The sequence below is a fragment of the Denticeps clupeoides genome, chromosome 11, assembly GCF_900700375.1.
Source record: "Denticeps clupeoides chromosome 11, fDenClu1.1, whole genome shotgun sequence".
NCBI classification, from domain to species: domain Eukaryota; kingdom Metazoa; phylum Chordata; class Actinopteri; order Clupeiformes; family Denticipitidae; genus Denticeps; species Denticeps clupeoides.
Genome location: NC_041717.1, coordinates 6,510,256 through 6,535,334, shown reverse-complemented (window position 1 = coordinate 6,535,334; position 25,079 = coordinate 6,510,256). Strand labels below are relative to the sequence as shown.

The following is a 25,079-nucleotide window of genomic DNA, read 5'->3' as shown; positions in this document are numbered from 1 at the left end:
TCTGACCTCTGTTAAAGGCTTCAGAGTATTCACCAGGACAAACAATAACCGTATTCAGCCTCTGGTTCTATAACCTTGGTCTGTGGTGCCAACTTGCTGTTAAGTGCCGACCCATTGAATGCACTGCGGTCCTTCTCTGTGGACTCTTAAGGGGAAACTGACTCTAATGAGATTAGAGTCTCTGCCTTTGTCATGTCTAGACGCCCCAATACACAACGACCTGCAGGTTCCCGCCCCTCAGGTGAAGTTCACCTGGAAAGAGAAAGGAGCCTCAGGCATGACTGTGTAATCGTACCATTATAGCTTTATGTGCCGCAAAATCTTTTTCACTTTCACTAATGGGGGACAACGTTGCCTAAGGGTTTTGTTAAAAAAGAAAAACTATGAACCAAATCTGTCACAGCAACACCATTCTGTCTTGTACCTTTGGTGTAAATGCCGTTATTCAGGTTGCCGACTTTATTGTTAAAAAGAAGAGAATTTCAACAATGTCGGATCTAACACATAGTTACACTTTATGGTATCATTTCTTTGTATAGTATATCAAAAGAATGTGCTCTATCTGTATAAAAAATTACTTAATCCATTTAGAATTTTTGATATTTACATTGCTTGAACACAGTCATCTGTTCTCGTAGTATAATCACACATCTCTTACTGTATTGCTTGTTAACATGCATGTTTGTGTGAATTGGTGCATATTTGCTTTGGGCTCATCTCTGGTATATTAGGAGGATTTTCTGGGTGCCACCATGGGCAGCACAGTGCTGGTCCAAGTCGGTGCATATTTGCTTAAAAGTCTTTTAGCAGTTAATAAACATGTCTCCTCCAGTCCCCCTTCCTGTGGGGATGCTATCAAGATGCTGCTAAGTCTCTTTGATTTCACCCGTCCTCCAATCAGAACATGACATTATCTTCTCATTGAGCCACTTCAAAGCCTGGGAATGGGTCCTGAAGCCCCGCCCACACCAAGGCTCCCCTTAAAAGTCAGGGACACCCCCTCTGGTCCTCTAAGTAAACCCGTCTCTCCAGGTTTCTCTTTCTGAGAGCTACATACTCGCTTACTGGACTTACATACCACTGAGGTGATCTTCTCTACCTGTGGATGCTACTGCCTTTTCTGAAGAGATGCACTAATCAGGGTGATTTGAACTGATTACCGTGAATCAGAGCTTATCCTGGTCTACAGCTACATGCTCTTCTGTTTCAACCACCTTTAACTGTGAAGAATGCAGTCCATCAGAGGTAAGACATTCTGAGGTCTTGGATCTTTTCTTGGTTTCATTCTCATCTGAACATTTATTTCACCCTAATCATTGACATACAAGGGGAACATAAGATCACATCCCTCACGTGGGTCTCTCCTCCTCATACAGACCTAAAATCCAACTTCAGCATCACACCATCATCCACCATGGCTGGGGGTCCCGACTCTTATCACCAGGGCAGCATGCTAATGACTTTAGAGGATCCTGAGCTCTGGAAGTCTTTCCATGAAATTGGCACAGAGATGATCATCACCAAACCTGGCAGGTATGTATTTGAGGAGAACCTCAACCTCAGTGAATGTTCTTCACTGCTTGGCTTTTCGTAATATATAAGATGTATAGAACACATTTACAGACCATCTAGAGATTGTAGATGTTTTCCAAGGTCTGCCCTTTAGAACCACGACTTTTCTCTCTCGCAGGAGGATGTTCCCACACTGCAAAATCAACCTTTCTGGACTCGTCCCGTATGCAAAATACATCTTGCTGGTTGACATGGTGCCTGAGGACGGTTTTAGATATAAGGTAAGAATGCCATGACCCAGAAGGGATTCTTATGTTCATGATCAATTAAAATCAGGGCGTAAGGACGTGTGTATGGAACTCTGGTAACCTTCAGTGTCCTGGGGAGTTAGACCCCTCTTAGTATTCAGTCTCCAGACTCTTCACACCTCACACTACAGTGATCACACTCTGCCACTTACATGGGACATCAAAGGCTGTTATCTCTTCCTGTTTTTCTAGCTCCCGCTGGGGGTCCCAGGAACCCCCCTCAACACAGACACACACACACAGACAGACACCCTTCTTGTGTCCTGCAGACAAAACCACTGTTCACACTCAGTGCAAACAAATTCTTTGCTGAATTTTATACTATGGTAGTTCCATCTGGTGCGATACATTTTGTTAAATGTTGAATTTGATTCTGGTTCCAGTGGAATAAGGACAAATGGGAGGTTGCTGGTAAGGCAGAACCCCAGCCCCCCTGTAGGACCTATGTGCACCCAGACTCTCCAGCCCCAGGAAGTCACTGGATGAAGCAATCAGTCTCCTTCCTCAAGCTCAAACTCACCAACAACACCCTGGACCAGCATGGCCACGTAAGTCCCCTATCGTTCTGCTCTAGACTTGAATTTGCTGAATCAACCCTGGCCAAATCTTGCAATGTAATCTTCTATACTTGTGTCCCACAGATCATTCTGCACTCCATGCACCGCTATCACCCGCGTTTCCACATTGTCCAAGCTGATGACCTGTACAGCGTCCGCTGGAGTGTCTTTCAGACATTCACCTTTCCAGAGACCTCCTTCACGGCGGTCACAGCCTATCAAAACACTAAGGTGAGGTCTCCGCTCCTGTGTCACAATATTCACAAATGACGAGCGGTTGTAGCTGAGATTTTATAAAACCATGGCAACCTTGTTTACATGGCAGATAACCAAGCTGAAAATCGACCACAACCCATTTGCCAAAGGGTTCAGAGATGAAGGCACCAATACGAAACGGTGAGTTCATGGTGCAAGAATGACCCGTGTTCATCGTTTTAATTGTAGGGTGACTTGTGTGACCGAACGTGTTTCTGTTTTCTCCAGGCGTGCCAGCAGAAGTCTGGCTGATCCAGAGAGGGCAGCAAAGAAAATGAACTCCATGAAAGCCGACTCTGAAAGTCCTCCAGGTAGAGATCTCCTGCACAACTGTTCTTGCTCTTCATATTGCATTTATTTGCCATATTAAGCATTAATGAAATAGCTCCCATTAAGTGCTTTTTCACCACACATATTTTCTCCAGACTTCCGCCGATCTCCGTGCGAAATATACGATGCTGAGCAGCCTAAGAGGAAGGACGAGGAGGTGGTAAAGGAGGAACGTTACTCCCCCTGGGCAGCCTCGGAGAGGGAGCACAACCACAACCTGCACACAGAGTCCCCATTGGGCCCAGACACCAGGGACATGTACAACTCGGAGCAGCTGGTCCCAGGACAGGCGTCCTACCAGCCCTACAGGTATAGATTCACCTGAACAACCGCCACAGTATTACTGATATTGGGTTGGGCTATATACTGGTGTAATATTCAGTATAAGTTTAAAAGGTCTTTCAATATTTTGGGATTTGTGGAGTGTGGAAAGTTATTGGATGAAATAGCAACAGTATGATAGACACTGAGATACGTACATTTCTCAAATATTCATATTCTATCAATAGAATATTGTTAGCCTCCTGCTTGTTGGTCATGGATGATGGTGAACACCTTTTGGTTTCTTGCCTTTATCAGGTTCCGAGAATATGGAAAATCTCCATCTCCCTCATCCTCCAGCGTGAGCAGTGGTGGCAGCAGTGGAGCTTCTGGTCGGCCTAGCTTTGAGTCCCGGGTCCCAGATATAGCCACAGTTCCTGAGCCCCACGCCTCCAGCAAACCTGCTGCCCACGACATGGTGCCACCATCCTGTGCCCCTCAACCCCCAGTCGGACCCCAAGACTACAGCGGTGTGTTCAACATGGCCATGGCGCAAGCCGGCAAGTCGGGGGTGCTGGGACACCACCCTCTGTATGCCCCATACAGCACGGAACAAGCTCTGGGGCAGTGGGGCGGTCCAGCCGCTGCTCAGTACCCCGGCCCTCACCATCTCCCTGCTGAGTACGGCGCGCAGGCGGTGCACCACAGCTACCACCACGGAAATATGGCCGACTGGAGTCAGTACCCTCTCTTCTCCTACTCGTGCTGGTGAAATCGCACAGAAGCTGTGGTCACACACTTCACCGGAGACGGGAAGAGACAGCGGCCGCTGCCGCGCAGCACGGCCCGCCTCTCGGCAGCGAACCGGAGCCCTGCTCGTGCATGCTACACCGCAACAGTGGGGCCACAGAAGAGCGGCAGGGAGAGGCATCTCCACCCTCCAGAAAAACCAACAGCACCTTACTGCAGAGGCTTCTGCAGGCAAAGACACTCATCATGGAGACAAAAGTGCTTCTTCAAAAAACTCCACAAACCCATATAACCCAAAAATATACAATGTCAAACTCTATATGACATGAACTGTGTTTCTGATTAGATGTCTGCTATTTATTTTGCATTTAGCTTTAATGGTCACTTGCTGCTTAATGTTATTTTTGTAATATAGGTGTGGTGTAAATTGTATTGATGTTGGAATATGAACCGCAAAATAATAAAAGTCGTATAATTAACTTACAAAAAGCTTGATTTCTTTTTCTGGGTATGGGTTACTTGGAATTAATGGGTATATTTTTTTTAGACCGCAGTTTACCTATTAAGCAAAATTGATGAGTGACACCCCTCACATTACATATGTCTGAAAGTTGAGTCCTGGCAACTGGACTGCTTTCTTTACGGTAGAAACGTTTCACTCTGCATCCACAGAACTTTGTCAATCTCACATTACATATTTTGATAAAATTTTTGCAAAGCATTTTTGCCTGAAAAAACGCTGGCAACACCGATCCCCTTCATTTGTGTTAATAACACTTACTCCGGGTAAAAATGATCCCCCTTGAAATTTATCAGTTTTTGTTATTTTGTCAGCAGAGTATGGCAGAGGAATCAATGTCTCATGATTCATGCCATTCCTGTGACAGTCAAAATGTAAAAGCAGAAATATCCGTGGATGAAGTTTAAATTTTGCAGTTGGCTTTTTAAATATTTTTTGTTTAGGACATGCCCTGTATCGCATATGCACGAGACAGAAAATAATTGGTGTGAATTGGTGTGTAGTTGTCAGTAGTCAGTTTCTCATATAAATAAATGAATGCACAATTTACGAGTCTGGACATGTCTGTGTATTTCAAGTGGCTGAACCATTCTGAGTTTGTTTTATTCTCTGTTGTTTAGTAATGAGGACCACACCCAACCATTCTCCCCAATCTGTTTCAATGTGGGGTCCGTAGCCCCTGGCCCCTGATGGCCTGCTCACATAACAAAGCATATCATGGCCGTGTTCCCTCATGTGAAAGACTCTTAAGTAGCGTGAAAATGGGCTGCAGCCTGCAGCCTTTCTCAACCCCAAATGCAAAGTGCTGCTCAAATTGCTCCCTTGTTGCCAGTCTGAGTTGCTAATGATGGGCCATAAACTGATGGGGGAGGGTCCCCAATTCATTTGAAGCCCCTTTCGGTATTAACAAGGACAAAGAAAACCAAAGGAAACATTTGTAGCAATGTACATTTTAGTTTAGTGTAAAGTTAGTTATGTGCAGGCCATATAAGCCATGTTCTTGAAGTTGAACTATGGTCAGAAAAGTTATCGTATGTTTGAACTTGAAATCAACATTTTACTGCAATCATAATTTAAATGTTAAAAATAATCAAGAATCAGAAAGTTGTGGTTCCAAATCCCAAGCTGCCAAGGTGCCACTGAGGTGCCACTGAGCAAATCATCGTCCCCACACACTGCTCCCTGGGCGCCTGTCATGGCTGCTCACTGCTCACTAAGGGTGATGGTTAAAAGCAGAGGACACATTTCACTGTGTGCACCGTGTGCTGTGCTGCTGTGTATCACAATCACTTCACTTTATTATTTTATACATTCTATGCTAAGAATTGTGCAGCCACCAATTTCATTTACACATTTACTATAAATGACAATAAAAGCCGAGATGAGACGATAAGCTGAGTGTTTACAACCAATATAGTTCTCAGACATGTTCTGTGGCTGAAGGTCTTCTTTGGTTGCTAAGTGGTGTGTATCTGTTTTTGAGGGGCATTGGGCCATGACTGAGTACAGTACTGTACTCTATTTTTTTTTTTGGCCTTCCTGAGCAAAAAATGCCTCTGTGAGGAGCTTTTTTATAGGAGCTTTTTTATGCTTAATGAGTTGATAAGCAAAAGTGGAATCGTCCGTTCTTATCTAATCAGAGGTAAGCAGCGTGAAAGTTGACCCTGATAACCTAACAGGATGAACTCGTCTGCCCTGGGGTCTGGAATTAAGTTTTTCCACTAAGCCTTCAGCAAGATTTCATCAATGAAGTAACTGTCTTGGCTGAAGAATGAAATCTGTGAGGAACAAAACAGGGATGATGAGCATTTTTTTATTTTTAACTTCCCAGATTGGGGTTAGAGAAGTCTCTCAGTCTGTATTTATTGAGCAACAGTGGCCACAAAGAGGTCACTTTAGAGATTTTGTGCGACTCCCATCCATCCAACCAGCCAGTCTGACACTCCATCCCGAAAAGAACATATTCCAGGCAATTCCTGGAACCAATAAGAAAAGATGATATGATCATTTTAAAATAAAAAAAATAATAATAATGTGAGAAGCCTGGTGTTCAACATGCTCTTCCCAGTTGTTCAGACCCTTAGGTTATGGTTTTAGACCCACCTATTTATCCCTGTGTTAACCTGCAATCGGTAAATGGGAGCCATTTTGCATATGACTGTAAAATAAGTTAATGAATGTATGACTTCCCAAATGACTTCCCAAATTTCTGTAAACACAAAAGAATGTATTTACTTTAATGTATTTATTTTTTTTCTCATTGACCATAATAATTTTTGGACATAAATAATTACATTTTATATTTACATTTTAACTAAACTCTTCAAACATTCATTAATAGATCATGGATTTTAAATGAATTGTTTTACACAGAAATGCAATTGCTTCATGATACTCGGTATTGTACGCTGAATTGTTCATCGGGATTAGATTTTATATGTTGAGTTAAGCGACCACCAGAAGACCCAACAGGCCCTCAGTCTTTAGGACAGATGACATATGTCATGTGGTCAGCAGGATGCTTTTCAAGTGCGGAGCTGACTCTGCAGGCTTCTCTCAACATCTCCCTTCTCACCTCTGCTCTAATGACACCGCGGCTCAGGCCCAATATGCAGGTCTGTAATGAGCAGACAGCGAGATGCAGCTCGTGGCGGAGGTGCGTCCAGACACATTGCACCATTCATTACATGGATTACAACGATTATTTAATGTACACAAGAGTCTCTTTATTGGACTGAACAGGATGGCAGCTACAACACTTTACACTTTTACCAACTCCCTAGGCAACTTAGATCTAATGGTCCTAACAGCCTTTAAAAGCCCCAGTGGAAATGGAAACCGCTCCTCTAATGGAAGCTGAAAGGTTTAGAGCGACGTGACTTTCGTGGGAGATCCATTGCGTGTCACAGCTGGTGTCAAGACGAATAGGATGAGGTGTTGGCGAACGCTTGCTCATGACTGGAGGTCCTTCTGATGAAAGATAAGGGTGTGCTCAGCAGCTCTGAGAGGTTTACAGGCTGGGGGACGGCCTTTGGCAGAGATCAGGGGGTGGAAGATGCGCAGATGAAAAAGAGAACAACTGTCCCCCTTCATAAAGTCAGTGGGCCACTGGGCCAAATGGAGAGGAACTACTTGAGACGGAATAGGTGAGAGAGTGAGAGAGAGTAAATGTAAAGGACGGTGTGACCGGTAAATCTGTGGCAGTAAACTGAATAAGTAACTGTTCTGGTCCCTGAAAGATTCTGGATATTCAGGATTTTTTTTTAAATCTGCTCGCATTTCTTTATGGTGCAAGGTCTATGGTGGCTGTAAAAAGTGGTCTTGTTCATTGAATTGAAGTCCAAATACACCCTCCAAACCATCCATAATGATTCTTTGGTTGAATATGAAGTTTTATTTAGTTTGTACACATATGTCCACATGATGACTGCAGCATGATGACTTCCTCTGCTGAACTCTCCTCATCAGACGTCAGTCATGTGATTGTGATGATCTCTGAATAACGTTTGGCCTGAATGGCTACTCATGTCAAATAATGACCATCAACTCAACAGTAGCAGAAGCAACGCAACTGTTTTCTTATTGTTCAAATCATCACCAACCCTGCACTGACACCATTTGCAGGCTCACTCTACCCTGGAAGGGGGTCCCTCTCTGTATCGCTCCTTCCCAACGTTTCTTCCTTTCTTTTTTTCTCTCTCTTAAGAGTTTTTTTTTTGTGTGGAGTTTTTCCTTTTGTGCAAAAGGGTCAAGTGTGGGGGGTGCCAACTGTAGGGCTTGTCAAAGCCCATTGAGACATACTGTATGTGATTATGGGCTATATAAGAAATAAATGTTGTTGTTGTAAAGAGAAGTATAACCACTGTGAAGAATGTAACCACCCTTATAGCGGATATGAACATGGAAGATCAAGCTCAGGTGACCTAGGTGGGGGACCAGTGTCTAGGTTTGTGGAGGTAAATGCTGTGCTATGTGATAGTCAGGGGGAAAAGATGCACAGACCAGGGGAGACAGTAGAACGTATTATTATATTTAAATGCGGAATAGGAAGCATGGAAGGATATGAAGCGTACAAACAAATAGCAAGGACTTTTTTTAAGGACAAGGATATGTATTTATTTGACAAGAAAATACTATTCCTAAGGCCAATTAGAATCACAGAACATCAAGACAAGGGGCAGTATAAAACAACACATATATGCACGTTGTCATGTGCAATTCTGTGGTATTAATATGAAAACAGAAAAAAAAAAAGAAAGAAAATTACAAAATGGAAAAGGAACCCGTTTTACACTCATATTATAGTACTTTTTGTACCAATATATTAAAATAACAATATTATATATTAAATATATGCAATTACAATTAATCTTAGTACCATTTCTTAATTTACCAATAACATTGGTAAGAAAATGATGTCTAACACAACAACAAAATAAATTGGCAAGTGTACTATAAATGTATGACATATTACGTTGTAAGTCGCTCTGGATAAGGGTGTCTGCCAAATGCCTTAAATGTAAATGTTAATGTAAATTAACTAAAATGTACTTACATGTTCAGAAACACATGCAAAAGGACACTGAGGACACTCACAGGTACAGCTGCTGTTTTCCACCATAGTGCCAATGTTGATCTTGACATGTTATAAAAATGCACCACAATTGACATTAAAATGACAACATGGACACAGGCCTTATGTTAATATCCATGCTATACCTAGTGCCCCTTTTAATCTGGAGCAGAAGAATAATTGCACTTTGAGTCTGTGAAAGAAAATCTTAAGAGATGTTATATGCAGAGTGTATGATGAGAAACGAGGCAGTTCAGTAAGGCACTGTGGATATAAGACAAAGAATCAAACTGTTTCAAAGTGCTTGTGTCAAAATGTTCGCCTTGATACTGACCATTGACTACACTGTACTGGCATTACTATGCGTTCAAAAACGTCCTCAGTATGAACTTTTACTAGTTCAACTGCTTAACTCAGTTTTATGATTACACGCTCAAAATAACAAGCAGGCAATATTGCAATATTGACAGTGAATGAATGTAGCCCTCAGTCCAGCGCTCATTTTCGCCACCGTCTGGTGAATGTGTGACTGCATCCCTGCCACCGAGTTAAGGCGACACGTCAGTTGTGATGTTCTGCCACAAGAGGTCCAGAAGAACAAGTGAAGCAATAAACTATCTAGGGACTATTTCATTTTTCTGACATTTAAAACAAGAATCGCGTCTGCAAGGGTTTAACAACAAAGCGCTAGTTCTTTGGACAAAGCTGAGTTCAACAAAGTGCCTTCCTTGGTATTTCTAAATAAATATTTACAGGGGTTCCAGGGGGTTAGATCGCAAGTTTGCCAAAAATGGATGAAACTGCACATAATTTGATAAAAATGATATTTGGTAAGATAGCTTTCATGAAACAAATAAAAGGTGCATGCTTGGAAAAATACGTTTACATAAATTAACATACCATTTAAGCATGAAACATTATAATTAGGTGGTAAACATCAATAAGTACTGTACACAGAAAAAGTGTAAAAAAAATGCTGACACATGCACAACAACTGTGAAAGTATTTCTAGTGCCCAGTCACTTCATAATTCCTCGCTGGAATTCTCAGAGTCATCCCAGTCGACCTCTTCCCAGGATCCCTTCTCGCGCTGCTCCCAGCTGCGGGCCTGAAGCATGGTTGAATGTGGCAACAGAAGGACGCAGGCGGACAGTCCAGACACGCGGTCGTCCAGGGCCGTGCCACTCTCCCAGACGTCCTCATCCGCGTTGTACACGTGCACGTATTTCATGCGGCTGCCCTTGTCGTGAGAGCGACCGCCCAGTACATAAATATGCCCATCCAACACAGCCAAGCCTGGCTCGCCATGCCCTCCTGGCAGCGGGCTCACCAAGGTCCACGTGTCCCCTCTTGGGTCATAGCATGCCACCTGTGGGGGGAAAAAGTTAACAAAAGGCATCTGAATCATGTTATTTCATGTTCATTATTGTTCATTATTTAATTATTATTTCAGCAGTAAACATGATCAACCAAATCTCACTCAACAAGGAAGTTTTATTTCCTTATTCTTTTATAGCTGCTATAAACTTCACGTCATTTTTATGACAACTGGAATTTTATGTGCAAATGTGATCAGTAGTTTGTAGAAAAATAGAAAGAACATGTTAACATGTTCTTTTTTCCAGACACGGACCTGTATAAAGTGTAGAACAAACCTTCAAGACATCACGCCTATAGCCACACCCATCATTGCTGCCTCCAACGACATACACCCGACCGCTAAGTGCTGCCATCCCATGCCATGCCCGCTCCACTGGGCCCTCTGCGCATGCCACCCAATGATTGGCAAGGGGATCATAGCAATATGTCTCTTTCAGGTAAGCCATGCCCCTGCGTCCACAGGTGATGTACATCTTCCCATCTGCAACGGCACTGGCGTGGGCATAGACCTACACAAAAGCTGCCACATGTCACACCGCATATGTCCACAGATGTTTCACATACCTGCACACACGACTGTCATGTCATCGGTGAACTACAACATCACCATACCTCGCGTCTCAGAGGAGCCACATACTCCCAGATGTTTTTATTAGGGTCATAGCGCTCCACGCAGTCCAGCTCATTGCTGTAGTCCCGCCCACCAATGGCGTAGATGTAACCATCCAAAACACATACACAGTGGTCAGCGTGTTGCTGCTGCAGAGGCTCAATGGTGCACCAGTTGTTGTGACGAGGGTCATACCTGGTACAGGGCATGAGGGCATATTACAATAATAATAATAATAATAATAATAATAATAATAATAAACTAAAAAATGGAAGTGGGTGAACAAACTTTGTTTTAGGCTTGGAAAGCAGTTCCAAAGAATTGATGTGTGAAATTTTGTGAAATTTGGACCATGTTAAAAAATTCTTATGCTAGCATGCTAACGGGGCATGGCCATGATGAGTGATGTGAAATTTGGTGACGTTTAGATCACGTTAAAAAATTTGCATCAAATATGCTAATGGACCGAGGCCATGATACGCATTGTGAAATTTGGTGATGTTTGGACCATGCTTTAAAAAAAATGCTAACAGAACAAAAGCACAAGAAGACGACGTATGGAGCCCCCTAAGGGTCATATAATAGATTTTTTTCTACTGTATATAAAATAAATTTCCACTACTTTTCTGTCTATATAAAAATATATATTTTTCTTCTTCATGGTCTTTAGAGGCTCCGTATTACGGGGCTATGAACTAAATATTTTTTTCTACTACATGTAAAATATTTATTTATTGCCATTTACTACTTTTGAGTGCACCACGTTTTCAGGTGCATTTCGAAATAAATAAAAATATAAATGTCGTCCCTATTCAGTGATTCAGTAACAGTAAGCCATGTATTAGTGTAGTGTACCTGTTCTAGCAGGAGGATGAAGAAAACTCACCTCCAACTACGTGTTTCTGCACGGAAGCCACTGGTGTTCCTGTCTCCTCCGATCAGGTAGACAAAGTTGTTGAGCACAGCAATGCCCATGTTGGACATGCGCGGTGCCCGCTCTGCACTCAGACTCCGCCACTCTGACCAGCTGGGGTGGAAGACCTGGAAGCGCTCCTCATTATCGGCCAGTGCTCCGGATGAGAACATGCCCCCGAATCCCAGAATGCAGTGGAAGCTGTTGCGGGGCTGGGTGAGAGGGTTCTGCATGACAGGCTGCCACAGCTCCCGAGAGTGGTAGAGCAAGGCGGCTGACACCATATCCTGCAGCGGACAGGGCTTCAGACGGCCCTTCAACCGCTGCAGGATTCCACGCTCCATCAGGCAGAAACGCACCGCCTCCAGCATCCTCAGGGGCGCCTACAGGACAGGGACACAAAGACATACAATGGATATGAAAATTGCACATCCCCCTGTTTGCGATGTAAAAAAACAACAACTTCCTTTATAAAAAATGTATTATATAAAAAGAAATAAATAAAAATATTTCCCCTCCTTTAATGTGACCTATAATCCATACAATTCAATTGGAAAAAATGTATTAGAATTCATTACAATTCATTAGAAATAATAAACAAAAGAAACTTTTCTTTATTTCTTTTCTTGGCTTGACTATGGGGTTATGACGTGGGGTGGGGTATTGAGTAAGACAATGTATTCAGTCATATTTAACTGTTAGTTTATCTAGCTATTAGGTTATTCTAAGTGATCACTATGGTATTACTTGCTGTATAATATTTTTGCGTGTATTGTGCTTTCTGTGGTTCTAATTCAATAAAAATTCTTTGAGGAACATACCTACAAAAAGCTACTTTCATAAGTGCGAAAACCCTTAAACTAAAACAGTTCCAAATACTAGTAACTTTAGGCCCATGTTCAAGACACCAGTACAATTAAAACATAAATAAATAAGTAAAACAAAAAAGAAACACAATATTTAATGACGTTTGCACATATTGATGGGAGCAGAGTGAAAAAGTAGTGTGGACGAGAGCACTCAATCACATTTTTATCAATAAATATAGTGTTCTGGGTGGCAGAAATACCAACAATAGTTAGCTACATTGGTTAAGTAGTTTGTTAGATTGGTTTCTAAAACACGCATTTGTTTCTTTCACTTGACAGATAATCTTTACATAATTATTATCCAAACAGCAGCTAATGCATTTATTATTGCAGTTTGTTTCTATAACAATTAATTCATATTTTTATATGTATATATTATAAATACATTTTTATTATGACAGTTCATCAATTTAAAAATTATCCTGAGGACACCATTGAACTTACACTAGCAAAGAAGCTCCACGCTTTTGTACTGAGCTTGAAAATAGTGCCCAGATGGTAGTAGCCCAGTGAGTAAGACGCTCACCTATGATCCACAAACCCCACTTACTACCAATTGTGTCCCTGAGAGTCTCCAGGGGGACTGATTATAAGTTGCTCTCGATAAGGGTGTCTGTTGCCATAAAAATGTAAAATGCAGTGTTGACACAAATCCAAAAAGACACACCTGGAGACATACTTGGTCCTTCTCCACCTCCTCTGGACTGTAGTGGTAATGCAGAGCGGCCTCATAAACCTCATTTTCCGAGGTCACCTCAAGCTCGTCACTGCTCAGTATGCTGAACACTTTGTCAGGAGGCAGCTGCCTGTATACAGCCGTGCGGGAAAAGTTCTCGATGTTCTTCAGCAGGTAGGAGTGGACCTTTGCTCCCAGCTGCTCCAGCCCATAGATGTCAGCGAGCTTCTCCACCTCTAGGATGTTGTCATCGTCCAACCAGGAGAAGAGGAAATCACAGCAAAAACCAATCACGTCCTGGACCTAATTCATAACAAATACAAAGTCAAATATAACGCCCACACACTGAAAATTAAAAATACCATAAGACATCCAATAGCACAATGTTTTTTAGAAATACAATTCTATTATAAACATTCAGTGCCAAATCAAAAGTAAAAATGTAGCATAACTGGAAAGTCCCAAAGATATGTCTGTGTTTTTCTGTGTGTGTGTGTGTGTGTGTGTGTATATATATAATTCAAATCTGCTATTTGTTCTGCATACTCCATACATTGTAATGTAACCTTCAACTGTCTCATTCAGTAAATGAGTGGGTCCATATTCTCACGTAGGAATAATGACCTGTAGGAGTGTAGCAGCACACAGTACTTCCTGCACAGTATCAAGGTCCAACTCCAACTCTGAAGTGTAGATGAAGTCCAGTAGTTTGCTCATGGCAACATAAGTGATTCCGTGCACTGGAATCTCGGCCTGCTGCATTTCTCTCAGGCCCCCGGCGAACATTCCTCTGAGGAAACACAACAGCTCCAGCTTCAGTTGTTTCTTTTTCTAGCCAGGAAGACCTTTGAGCGAAATACAATTTGTACAGTGGGTGGTGGTAGTAGCCTAGTGGGTAACACACTCGCCTACAAACCAGAAGACCCAGGTTCAAATCCCACTTACTACCATTGCGTACCTGAGCAAGACACTTAACCCTAAAATTGCTCCAGGGGGGGATGTCCCTGTAACTACTGATTGTAAGTCGCTCTGGATAAGGGGCGTAAATGTAAATGTACAACTTTCCTGCAGTATTGCAATAAAATGCGAGAGGAAAAAGGTCACATGAGGTCAAAACCCTACTCACCTGAAGTAATCACAGGATGCTGCCAGGAGTATGCGGTGGGCTTGAATGGACCTGCCCTCCACCAGGAGTGCCACATCGAACAGGATCCCACCCTGCCTCAGTGCAAGCAGCCCCTCCAAAACACCCTGCGAGTGGCCGGAGCTGCGGTACTTCTGCCGGCTACCTGTCCAGGTGGACCCCCCCGAATTATCCCTCATCGGACTCGATTCGCCATCCACAGACATGACTGGTGACCCTGGTCAGCAGCTCACATTATTAAACGCCCCACCTACGTGATTCAGGAAGTCAGGTGACTTAACAGCTGTGGAGACCAGATAAAAACACACAGCATATATCTTTTAAAGTTTTTAAAGTGAAGTGAAGTCACATGTGATACACAGCAGCACAGCACACGATGCACACAGTGAAATTTGCCCTCTGCATTTAACCCATCACCCTGAGTGAGCAGTGGGCAGCCATGACAGGCGCCCGGGGAGCAGTGTGTGGGGACGGTGCTTTGCTCAGTGTCACCTCAGTGGCACCTTGGCGGATCGGGATTCGAACCGGCAACCTTCTGATTACAGGGCCGCTTCCTTAACCGCTAGGCCACCACTGCCCTTAACTCAACTATATCAACTATATCAGCTGCATACATGGCTATACAGTACCAGTAATGCAGCAGTACAGCCGCCGAAAGGTTAAACTATAAGAATAGCGGCAATTAGCAGCAGCACGTAATGCGCATGCGCGCTGCAATTAACCACAGAGAGCACTGCGCACGCGTGCGACAATTCACAGCAACTGGCACTGCGCATGCTCGCTCCGAAACGCCTGCACTTATTGTAAGGTGCAACCGAGGAAAACATAAGAGAGAGACGGATTTGCAGTACTGCCGTAGTCTGCACTTACACAACTTTCTAGAACATCCCCACGCTAGAACATCTAAGACTGTGGATCGCTTTTGTAGTCCTATGCAAGAACCATATTCATAAGTATGGAGGCCCGCAGGGGAAGGAAGGGAAGCCTCTGTTAGGTCGTAACTTAGCTTTACGGGATAAAAAGGCGAGTTTCCCTTCATGACAGCTCCATTACAAAAAGCCACGTCGAGTCATACACGTAGTTACAAAGTTAGCCGTACGGCTAGCTGCCCAGTTAGCCGCGCTGTTGTTTTAAACGCCTCAACCTGAAGCCCGAAAAGAATTGCAGAGGAGAAAAACCGAGGGAGGGTTAAAAAAAACAACAATAACAGCGATACACACCTTCAAAAAAAGGGGGCGTCAACAAAACAACATTTTGCGTTCAATTCTGCGCCGCAGCAACAGACTAAATTTGTCAAGTGTCATTTGGCGAACGACACCAGTTTCCTGCTCAGCCTGATGAGATGTTTACAAATTTGACGAAGTCTGGCCGGCTCCGCCCCAGAGTCTCCATTTCCGGTGCTGTGCGAGTCTGTGCACCCGCGTCACATTTCCCTACCACGACCCAGACTCAGCGAAGAGGCCGCATTGTCCGAAGTCACATCGTTAGATGCTAATCTTTGATACGGATCCATTCGATTTCTGTCGCCGGGTTTTCTTTTTTTAATCGATGCGACGTTACATAATTTGAGCATTATTAAACCGTCACGGACGTATCAAATATAAAATATTCAGCCTCCTTCCTGTTAAACGACATGATCCACGCGAAACACAATTAAAACACATGCATCGGAGGTTATGTTTACATCTTAGTAACCGGGTGTGTATATTATATGTTTTGCATGCCTGTCTTTGCTATTTCACCAGAAGAGGGTGGTAGTAGCCTAGTGGGTAACACACTCGCCTATGAACCAGAAGACCCAGGTTCAAATCCCACGTACTACATTGTGTCCCTGAGCAAGACACTTAACCCTAAGTTGCTCCAGGGGGACTGTCCCTGTAACTACTGGTTGTAAGTCGCTCTGGATAAGGACGTCTGATAAATACCATAAATGTAAAAATGTAAATGTAAAGAAGACAGCAGTTTGCAAGTGAGAGATACGGAAGACCATCAGCTGACTTTCCATCAGCCTTACCTTTCTCTCCCCCAGATCCCACTTCTCTTGCTTACTTGTAAACAGAGTTTACCACAAACCCCTGCTTGAAATGCCAAGTTGCCCATAAATCAAACCGTCTCATCAGATTCCATCATTCTGATAAAACTCAAAGCTTGGATAAAAACGCTGTCTGGTATTTAAATATATTTTGACCTTGAAATCTCTCTCTTTAATCTCTAAAGTTTTTGAGTTCATCCATCACTGTCTTGATAAGTGAGCACTCAAACGATGTCTTCAAATGCATCTTCATCACGAGTGTCTTCATCTGATCCCCATGTCCTCTGAGCACATGCCTCTTTTTCAGATTACTGATATTGGTGACTAAACCGTGGTGCAAGTTTAGCGTCTCTTCTTTCCTACGTGACCTTCTGTATTCTCCCAGCTGTACTTCCAGCCCGGCGGCGGGGGGGCAAACATCACGCAATTTCCCCTTTATCTCTCTTGCCCAGTTGCTATTGGATGTGCGGTTCAATGAATATGTTGTTGACCTGTTGCACAAAAACAGTGGCGCAACCTCTTGATTCACTTTTAAGAAGATGAATGCACGTCCGTTGAAAATGTTAATAACGACTCGTTGGGTTTGAGAGATTGAGATACGGGCAGCGTGGTTTGCAAAGACTGACGACAAGCTGCAAAACTGGCCACATAAATCGGCCTCAGCAACAGCACTGCAGTGCGCCTGTGCCATACCTAACGTCACCCAATGCTGAATGGCTCTCAGATGATCATTATTCATTTGTGAGCATGTCCCTAGATTAAATTTGAAAATGCAAATCCTGTTTGGTATAGGCCACATGTGAAGGGAAATGGGCTCGCAGCTTTTGAATACTTATAATCCAGACCTCAAGATCATTATGAAAATGCAAAGTTCTGGCAGATTATGAAGGTTATGGGCCATACAGCATTACTGTACTTCCATACACCATTCCGCTTATTTGCATCAAATTCGATTATGGCTGAAATTATGGCTGTCTCTCCTTCTTCAGTTTCCTGTCGCTTCATGATTCCTTCCAGGGACTCATTGTTGCGTCACTGCCTACCTTAGCAAGAAAAGGTCAGAGGTGACACGCGAATGTCCTGTCAGACCAAATTTTATCCTACAAGCCTTCAAGCATGGTCACATGGTTAAAATGTGGCATTGTGACGTCTCTTTGCTATTTTCGAAAAGCTGTTTATTATGAAAGAGCCACTGCTGTAGGTCTTGGACGAGAGTTCTGTTTTAAGATTTTATTGCTGCCAGAGTTTCTTTTCCAAACAATCCTTTGGTGAAACTGCTATTTATCTCGAAGTCCGTCAGTAGGCCTGTTGTACATGCTTGTCCTTGTTATTTTCACATAGCCATAATCCCAGAGTCACATCAAAGAAGGGCCGATAAATCAGAAAGCCTGGAAGATCCACTGCTGCCAGTAATGCAGCCACAATAGGGAACCTGACATCCAATGTTCTACAATCAAAGCGGCACTGAGCCAGGGAGGATCCAAACAGCACTGCTCTCTCCCGCCCGGGCTGTGTGGAGGGTTTTTGATCATCGTTGTCATTATTGGGGGGAATGTTCCAAGCAAGTTGTTAAAAATATTATCTGAGGTCTGAAGGAGCCGTACTCTCACTCGGTGTTACAAACGAGTCCTATTTAAAGCCCAGTTCATAGAAGAAAGCAACACACTCTAGAATGAAGGTTTCTAATACAATTGATATGAACATTATTCATAAACACCTCATGAGCAGATAAACAACAAGAAAGGTCTGTAGAAGGAATGTAAAATGTCATCACCTTCAACTGTGGTTTATATCATTTCAAGTGTGAGTTGACAGACGCACCCCAAATTGAAAATGCTATTTCTTCCTGTCTTAGCACCACTAAACCACTAATAAGCGGAAGAAGCTACCGCCGCCACCGCTGCCACTGCTGTTGTCGCCGTCCCCTTATCCAGGTCGCGGGGGAAGCATCCCTAGTAAGGAATCCCAAGGTCTCCAGCGTGTCCTGGGTTGACCCGGGGGCCTCCTGCCCAAAACACTTCCCCAGGGAGGCGTCCAGGAGGCATCCGGACCAGATGCTCGAACCACCTCAACTGGCTCCTCTCGATGTTCTACTCTGAGTCCCTCCCGAATGTCCGAGCTCCTCATCCTATCTCTAAGGCTGCGCCTGGCCATCCGACTAAGGAAACTCATTTCGGCCGCTTGTATCTGCGATCTCGTTCTTTTGGTCATTACCCAAAGCTCATGACCATAGGTGAGGATTGGGACGTAGACCGACCGGTAAATCGAGAGTCTTGCTTTCTGGCTCAGCTCCCTCTTCACCACGACAGGTCGGTTCAGTGTCCGCAGCACTGCAGACGCTGCCCCAAGCCGCCTGTTGATCTCCTGCTCCATTCTTCCCTCACTCGTGAACAAAACCCTGACATACTTAAACTCCTCCACTTGAGGCAGGACCTCTCACCCCTCCACATCACGGCTGCGCCTAGAAATTCTGTCCATACAGGTTACGAACAGAACCGGTGACAAAGGGCACCCCTGGCAGAGTCCAACCCTCTAACTGCCGGCTATGCGGACCAAGCTCACGCTCCTCTGGTACAGGGACGGAATGGCCCTTAACAAAAGGCCATCCACCCCATACTCCTGGAGCGCCCCTCATAGGGTGCCCCTGGGGACACGGTAATAAGCCTTCTCCAAATCCACCAAACACATGTGGATTAGTTGGGCAAACTCCCATGCCCCCTCAATCACCCCAGCAAGGGTAAAGAGCTGGTCCGCAGTTCCACGGCCAGGATGAAAAACATGTCGCTCCTCCTCAATCCGACCGGACCCTCCTCTACCTTGGAGTAGACCTTTCCAGGGAGGCTGAGGAGTGTGATCCCCCCTATAGGGTGAACACACCCTCTGGTCCTCAGGTCCTCATGATCATCAGTTGCAAACAAAAATATTATTGTCCTTCCTCTCACCATGTCCAAACTTGGATTGCACTGCTTGCAGCATGTCACAGGACCACATTCAGATCCCTCTGTCTACCGATCTAACAACTGTGTAAGGTGTGACTAACATTTTATGTCACCTTTTACTGACACATTTGCCAGTTGTTTTTACATTTACATTTACAGCATTTATCAGACGCCCTGATCCAGAGCGACTTACAATCAGTAGTTACAGGGACAGTCCCCCCCTGGACATTATTGTAGCAAAGTGGGATTTGAACCTGGGTCTGCTGGTTCATAGGCGAGTGTGTTACCCACTAGGCTACTACCACCCTATTTTACCACCTTATTTTGGTAAACAGCACACACACCGTGATCCAATTACTTCTAATAAGTTGAAGGCTGTCACACATTATGATGCGAGAGGTTTTTTTTGTCCACGCAACTTGTCCACATGTTTTCTGGGAAATTGGCTCTCAAATGATCACTTGTAAAATGAACGTTTAGATGAAGTGTCCATAGATGTAACTTTAATTTGCCTTTAAACCAGGAGAAAAAACATTCTATTTGTGTCTGACTGACTGTATTCCATGGTGCTGAGGACTGTTTCCAACTCCAGATGATCCTGGTCTTCTACATTGTAAATGTTCTCCTTTGGGGAAAGAAAAAAGAAATGAATCAATGAATTATCTATGAATCTGTCAGCATTCGCTATTTAGCCAAAGTTTACTTACACTATACATTAAAACATTTCTACAGTTTTCAATGATCTATATTATATAATGTTATTATATAATGAAGACATTAAGACATGTAAGACATTAATATGTCTTATGTCATAATGAAATGTCTTATAATTAAGGACATTTCACCACCACCATTTTTACTTGTAATTTATGCTCAGACAGTGTCATACTGGTTAAGAATTATATTAATATGAAGTCAAATACTATGTGAAAGAAAACCTTAGTAAATTGTGTAATAAAGTAAATAGAATCCCATTCTCACACAGACTGTGAATTTCTAAGGTTCTTGCTTGCACAAAAATGTCTAAAATTGGAACTGTATCTCTCATCAAATATATGTAGCTATAAATCACATGAAAAAACACAAAAGTGAGTTCTGTCACTGAATTTTATAAATGTTTGCATGAGGCGTACGTTCCTGGCTGAGTATTGAGAGTGGAAATCAGTGGACAGATGTCCTCACACATCTCTCTGTGCACCGCAGTAGCCCTGCAATAAGGACACGACAAAACAGATGCTCGCACACCATGATCACTCTTGTACATGTAATTTGGCCATTACAAGAATATGCTGGAAAAGCACTATTGTGTGTCTTGCAAATGTCTTAAAAATTAAAGGAGGATGTTGTGTATATATATATATATATATGTGTGTGTGTGTGTGTGTGTGTGTGTGTATATATATATATATATATTTTTTTTTTTATGGAACAGCAGCTACCTGCGGAGGGAGTATTGAACAACTGATTGATCCAGCAGGGGATTGGCCCGTAATTTGTCAGACATGCTGTTCTTTGCCACTGTAAAGTGTCACGTATTGGCAACTCTGTGGACAATGCTACTGATTAGGCTCTTAATAGGCTGGCATCACAGTCACGGCTACACCCTGGCCGGGATCCGGGGGCGGACAGTTTCCATGCCAACAAGTCTGCCTGGCACACAAAAGTCCACAAGTTCACAAGACCCCCCAACGCGGCAGGAAGGGACACTGATAATGTGACAGGCCACTTGTTTTCCCTGCCTGGTGTGCGGAATTGACAACAAGGTTATAGCTGTTCTTTAGATGTTCCCCACCTGCACCTTAGCGATTCTGCGGACAGCACAATACATCCCTAGCACAAAATGAGTAAAAAGATATGCATCGCATATCTTTTTCTGTATCGCATATAGCAAATAAATCTAGCTATTTTCAAACCGGCAAACTGGCATTTTGTTCTTGTGTGTAATTATTTCTGTCACGCAGAATATTTTGAAATAGACATGTATTTGACTTTTAATCCGGTTTTATGCTGCCTGTGGTATGGCACTCCCTGCTTTTTTTCTGAAAGACCCAAGAGAGACTTCTTAGTGTCTGCCAGTGCAAACATGGCTATTTGCTTTAGCTATCTTTCTCAGCGTCATCAAAACTGATACATCTTCGGAGATTATCTGTGCCCCTATTTGAATTTCTAACTCATTAACCTTTCCTCGATTTGTTGAAGAAGGTCATTTGTTTTTTTCGAGCTGCACATGGAGCGGTAGCCATCCCCATTTGCATTTCCAATCTCCTTCTCATTAGGTAACTGAGTGGCAAGTTCAAACTAATTGAACTGGTTAAATAAGGAATATCTTTGATAGGGAGAGAATTAACAGAGTCTGCCCAGGGAGGAGTCTGTCACCTCCCTGGTCTGTAAATCAGACGGGATTTTTTGCCCTTGACAGAAATGCGACCCTGAAAAGTGCCATTTTGTTGAGGCTGCTCAGAGATCAGTCCTGAATCACAGCTAAATCCTGTTATGACACAACAACTTTCATTTCACTCATAGATACTTTTTTAAGGTTTAATTCATATTCTTATGTGTCATCATCAAAAATTATTGTTGGTCTCAGTCACTCCCGTCCAATTGAAAGTGAAGCGATTGTCATTATGAAACAGTGTAGCATAGCACACGGTGACACAACGAAATGTGTCCTCTGCTTTTAACCATCAGGATTGAGCAGTGTGCAGCCATGACAGGCGCCCGGGGAGCAGTGTGTGGGGACGCTGCCTTGCTCGGTGCACCTTTTTAAATGTCTTTTTGTCAACAATATATAGTGATGTGAAATATCTTTCCCTCGACTCTACATAGCATCGAAAAAAGGAATACTGCCAGCACGCCACACCCACCACACCTACGATCAATTTCAACTGTAGAGCATGCAAGCTGGGAGTAGACGTAGAACCGAGCAAAGAGATGACGAAAAAAGTCAGGGCTGCCCAGGAGAACAATCCTCTGGACACAATCTGGTGAATCATTAGCGAGACGACAAGGTGCTGGTGACCTCTAGGGGTCAGACGTTCATAGGGTCTTGTCATCAGCACTCATTACTTGAATGGATCTGGGCCTTGTCTTCATCATGACTGAGAAGGTCTTGATTTTAACTCTGCTCATTACTCTCAGTGCTCTCAGCGCTGGAAACGTTTATCGGTTCCTGCAGCGCAGACGAGTCTCTGTAAACAGCAGCAGGACTTTTCAGCCTTGCGGCTCTTTTCATCTGCCAATTAATGATTTAATTCGGTTTGCGGCTTGCAACCTAAACCAAATGTGGATATTGAAGCTCAGGTCCCGTCCACATGAGAACGTTTTTCTTTAAAACAGGAGAATTTCTATCCAATCTGGCCTTGTGTCCAGAAAAACGCGAAAAATGCCATTTTAGGGAACCCGGAAGAGCTCTTTTCTAAAACAGGTTCTAGAGGGAATTTCTCGTTTCTGCATATCCGTTTGGACGGTGAAGTGTTTTTTCTTTAAACACTGACGTAAACACCAACTTGACCTATAACCTCAAACGCTTCGTACATACAACACTGGCAGACTCTGTGTCTCTGTGTAGATGACAACATTTCAGATAACGCTCCTGTGATGTTTTCTCGTTTCTCGCGTGGACGGGGCCTTAGTCACACGAGGAATGAGGCATGATTTACGCTGATGAAACCCAACAGTTCCCAGGAACAAAGACAAGCTCCAGCTGTCCTGCGCGTATCGTGGCCTCCCTCTCGGCGCGGTTCAGCTCTCTGTTGCCCTCACCGCTGTGGTGTAAACTGCTGTCATTCTGGAAAAGGCCACGCGGTTCAGAGGAGCTGGGGAAAGCATGAAGGCCACAGAAAAGAGCAGGACTACTGCTGCGGACGCGGACAGAACAAGTTGCTGTTCAACCGGATCGGAATAAAACCCGACAGGCTAGGCTGCGGTTCCTAGGCTGAAAAGCCCTTTACATGCTGTGTTTTTGAGAATGAAAATATTGTTTTGGAGGTAACTGCCATTCTTTTTTCGAGTCATTCTCTACACTCCCTCTTGTGGAGTCTTTTTTATACAGGACACTCTCAATGCTGATGCTTTTCAGAGACCAGCCACCTTATAATTTTCTTGTTTTTTTGTTGTCGTTGTTTTGATTGCTTTTTAGTTTTAACCTAATAACTGCTGCTTATAGATACAAAATAATGCAATTGCGATTGCTTAACAAGCAATTGCTTAGCAAGTTGTTTTTTTTTTTTTTATTTCTTATTATCTTATGATAGATGTGGACAGCTTCCTGTCGATATAAATTTAATCTTGGCCACATTTTCAAATACATAGCCTCACAGTCACCAACCTAGTCATCAGCAGCCTCTCCCAGGACTAATCCTTCACACCAGCAGCACATAAAAAATACCCCTCAGGAAACGTCCCATGTAACACAGCTGCAGAGCTGCTCCATGCCTGAGCTTCCTTTGACAGCCCTACAATTTTACATCCTCTCCTTTGTTTTGGGATTTGCCCTTTTTCTGTTTTCTTAGTTCAATAAAAAAAAAATCACTCACCCACCACCATCATTCACATGCACATTGCACCTTTAGGTTTGAAATGGTGGCAGCTGAGACCTGTCAGATCGGTAAAAGGAGTTGTTCTGGTTCATCTGAAGATGGATAAATAACAGCGTGTGAAGGAGACATGCATACACCTTATACGTGGACAGGTGAAACGTGCCTTCGCAAAATGATGAAAAGTTAAAATCATGATGGAAGAGTGAGTTCAGATGCTTGTTTTTAACAATATGGAATATGCAATATGAAAAATGTGATGGTGGTTGTGACCAGTCCTGTAATTTTACCTGCTCTAAAATACTGAAAATGCACTTTTAACAGAAAAGTGATTAACCACAATTTATTAACAGCATGCTGGAATGCCTTTAATTATAATATTTTATATTCTCTTGTCAATTGAATTATGCTTCATTTAATCTGTGCAATCCTCCTTGCAATGATTCACCCGTCTTTAACATCGTAGACTGCGGCCTCTGCTGTAGCGAAGGGAAGAGACAGGGAAACCGTGTACAGAAAATAAACTAGACATGTACTGACACATCTCTGTCCCATTGTGCCCAGATTCATGATCCCACTGCAGGCACTGATAGTTATGATCTTCCCACCGCGAGGAACAAATTTACAGCTTTACAGGGTTGTGATAACTATTGATTTGCACTGATGATGCTAAACTATTTTTTCTCATAGGCAACTGTGTGGGTCTGTTTATTTAATTAGTTACAGCGTCCTCTCATCCAAAATATCATAAAATACATCATCTGGTTTCAGCTATGAAACTGGGGAGTTCAGTGTAATTGATAGCTTCTTCTTTTTTAAATAGAAAGTCCAGTCAGTCTATTCAAGCTGTTCCAACAAACTGCTTCACTCAGAAAATGTCATTTAAGACACTGTTCTTGGTGCCAGACATTCTTA

General features: G+C 43.2%; 2 protein-coding genes across 2 annotated transcripts; one reads left to right on the top strand and one right to left on the bottom strand.

Moving 5' to 3' along the window:
* The first annotated feature begins 1,229 nt into the window (after positions 1-1,229).
* On the top strand, positions 1,230-3,995 carry tbx16 (T-box transcription factor 16). Its single transcript, XM_028995882.1, has 9 exons — positions 1,230-1,245; positions 1,377-1,533; positions 1,691-1,793; positions 2,204-2,368; positions 2,462-2,608; positions 2,703-2,773; positions 2,861-2,943; positions 3,058-3,271; positions 3,542-3,995. The coding sequence occupies exons 1-9, from the start codon at positions 1,230-1,232 to the stop codon at positions 3,993-3,995; spliced, it is 1,410 nt and encodes a 469-aa protein (XP_028851715.1).
* Positions 3,996-8,641: 4,646 nt separating this feature from the next.
* On the bottom strand, positions 8,642-16,025 carry klhl22 (kelch-like family member 22). Its single transcript, XM_028995881.1, has 8 exons — positions 15,879-16,025; positions 14,641-14,941; positions 14,139-14,304; positions 13,506-13,817; positions 11,943-12,352; positions 11,059-11,251; positions 10,722-10,955; positions 8,642-10,435 (listed from the first exon to the last, which is right to left on the bottom strand). The coding sequence occupies exons 2-8, from the start codon at positions 14,862-14,864 to the stop codon at positions 10,091-10,093; spliced, it is 1,884 nt and encodes a 627-aa protein (XP_028851714.1). The 5' UTR covers positions 14,865-14,941; positions 15,879-16,025; the 3' UTR covers positions 8,642-10,090.
* Positions 16,026-25,079: the final 9,054 nt, after the last annotated feature.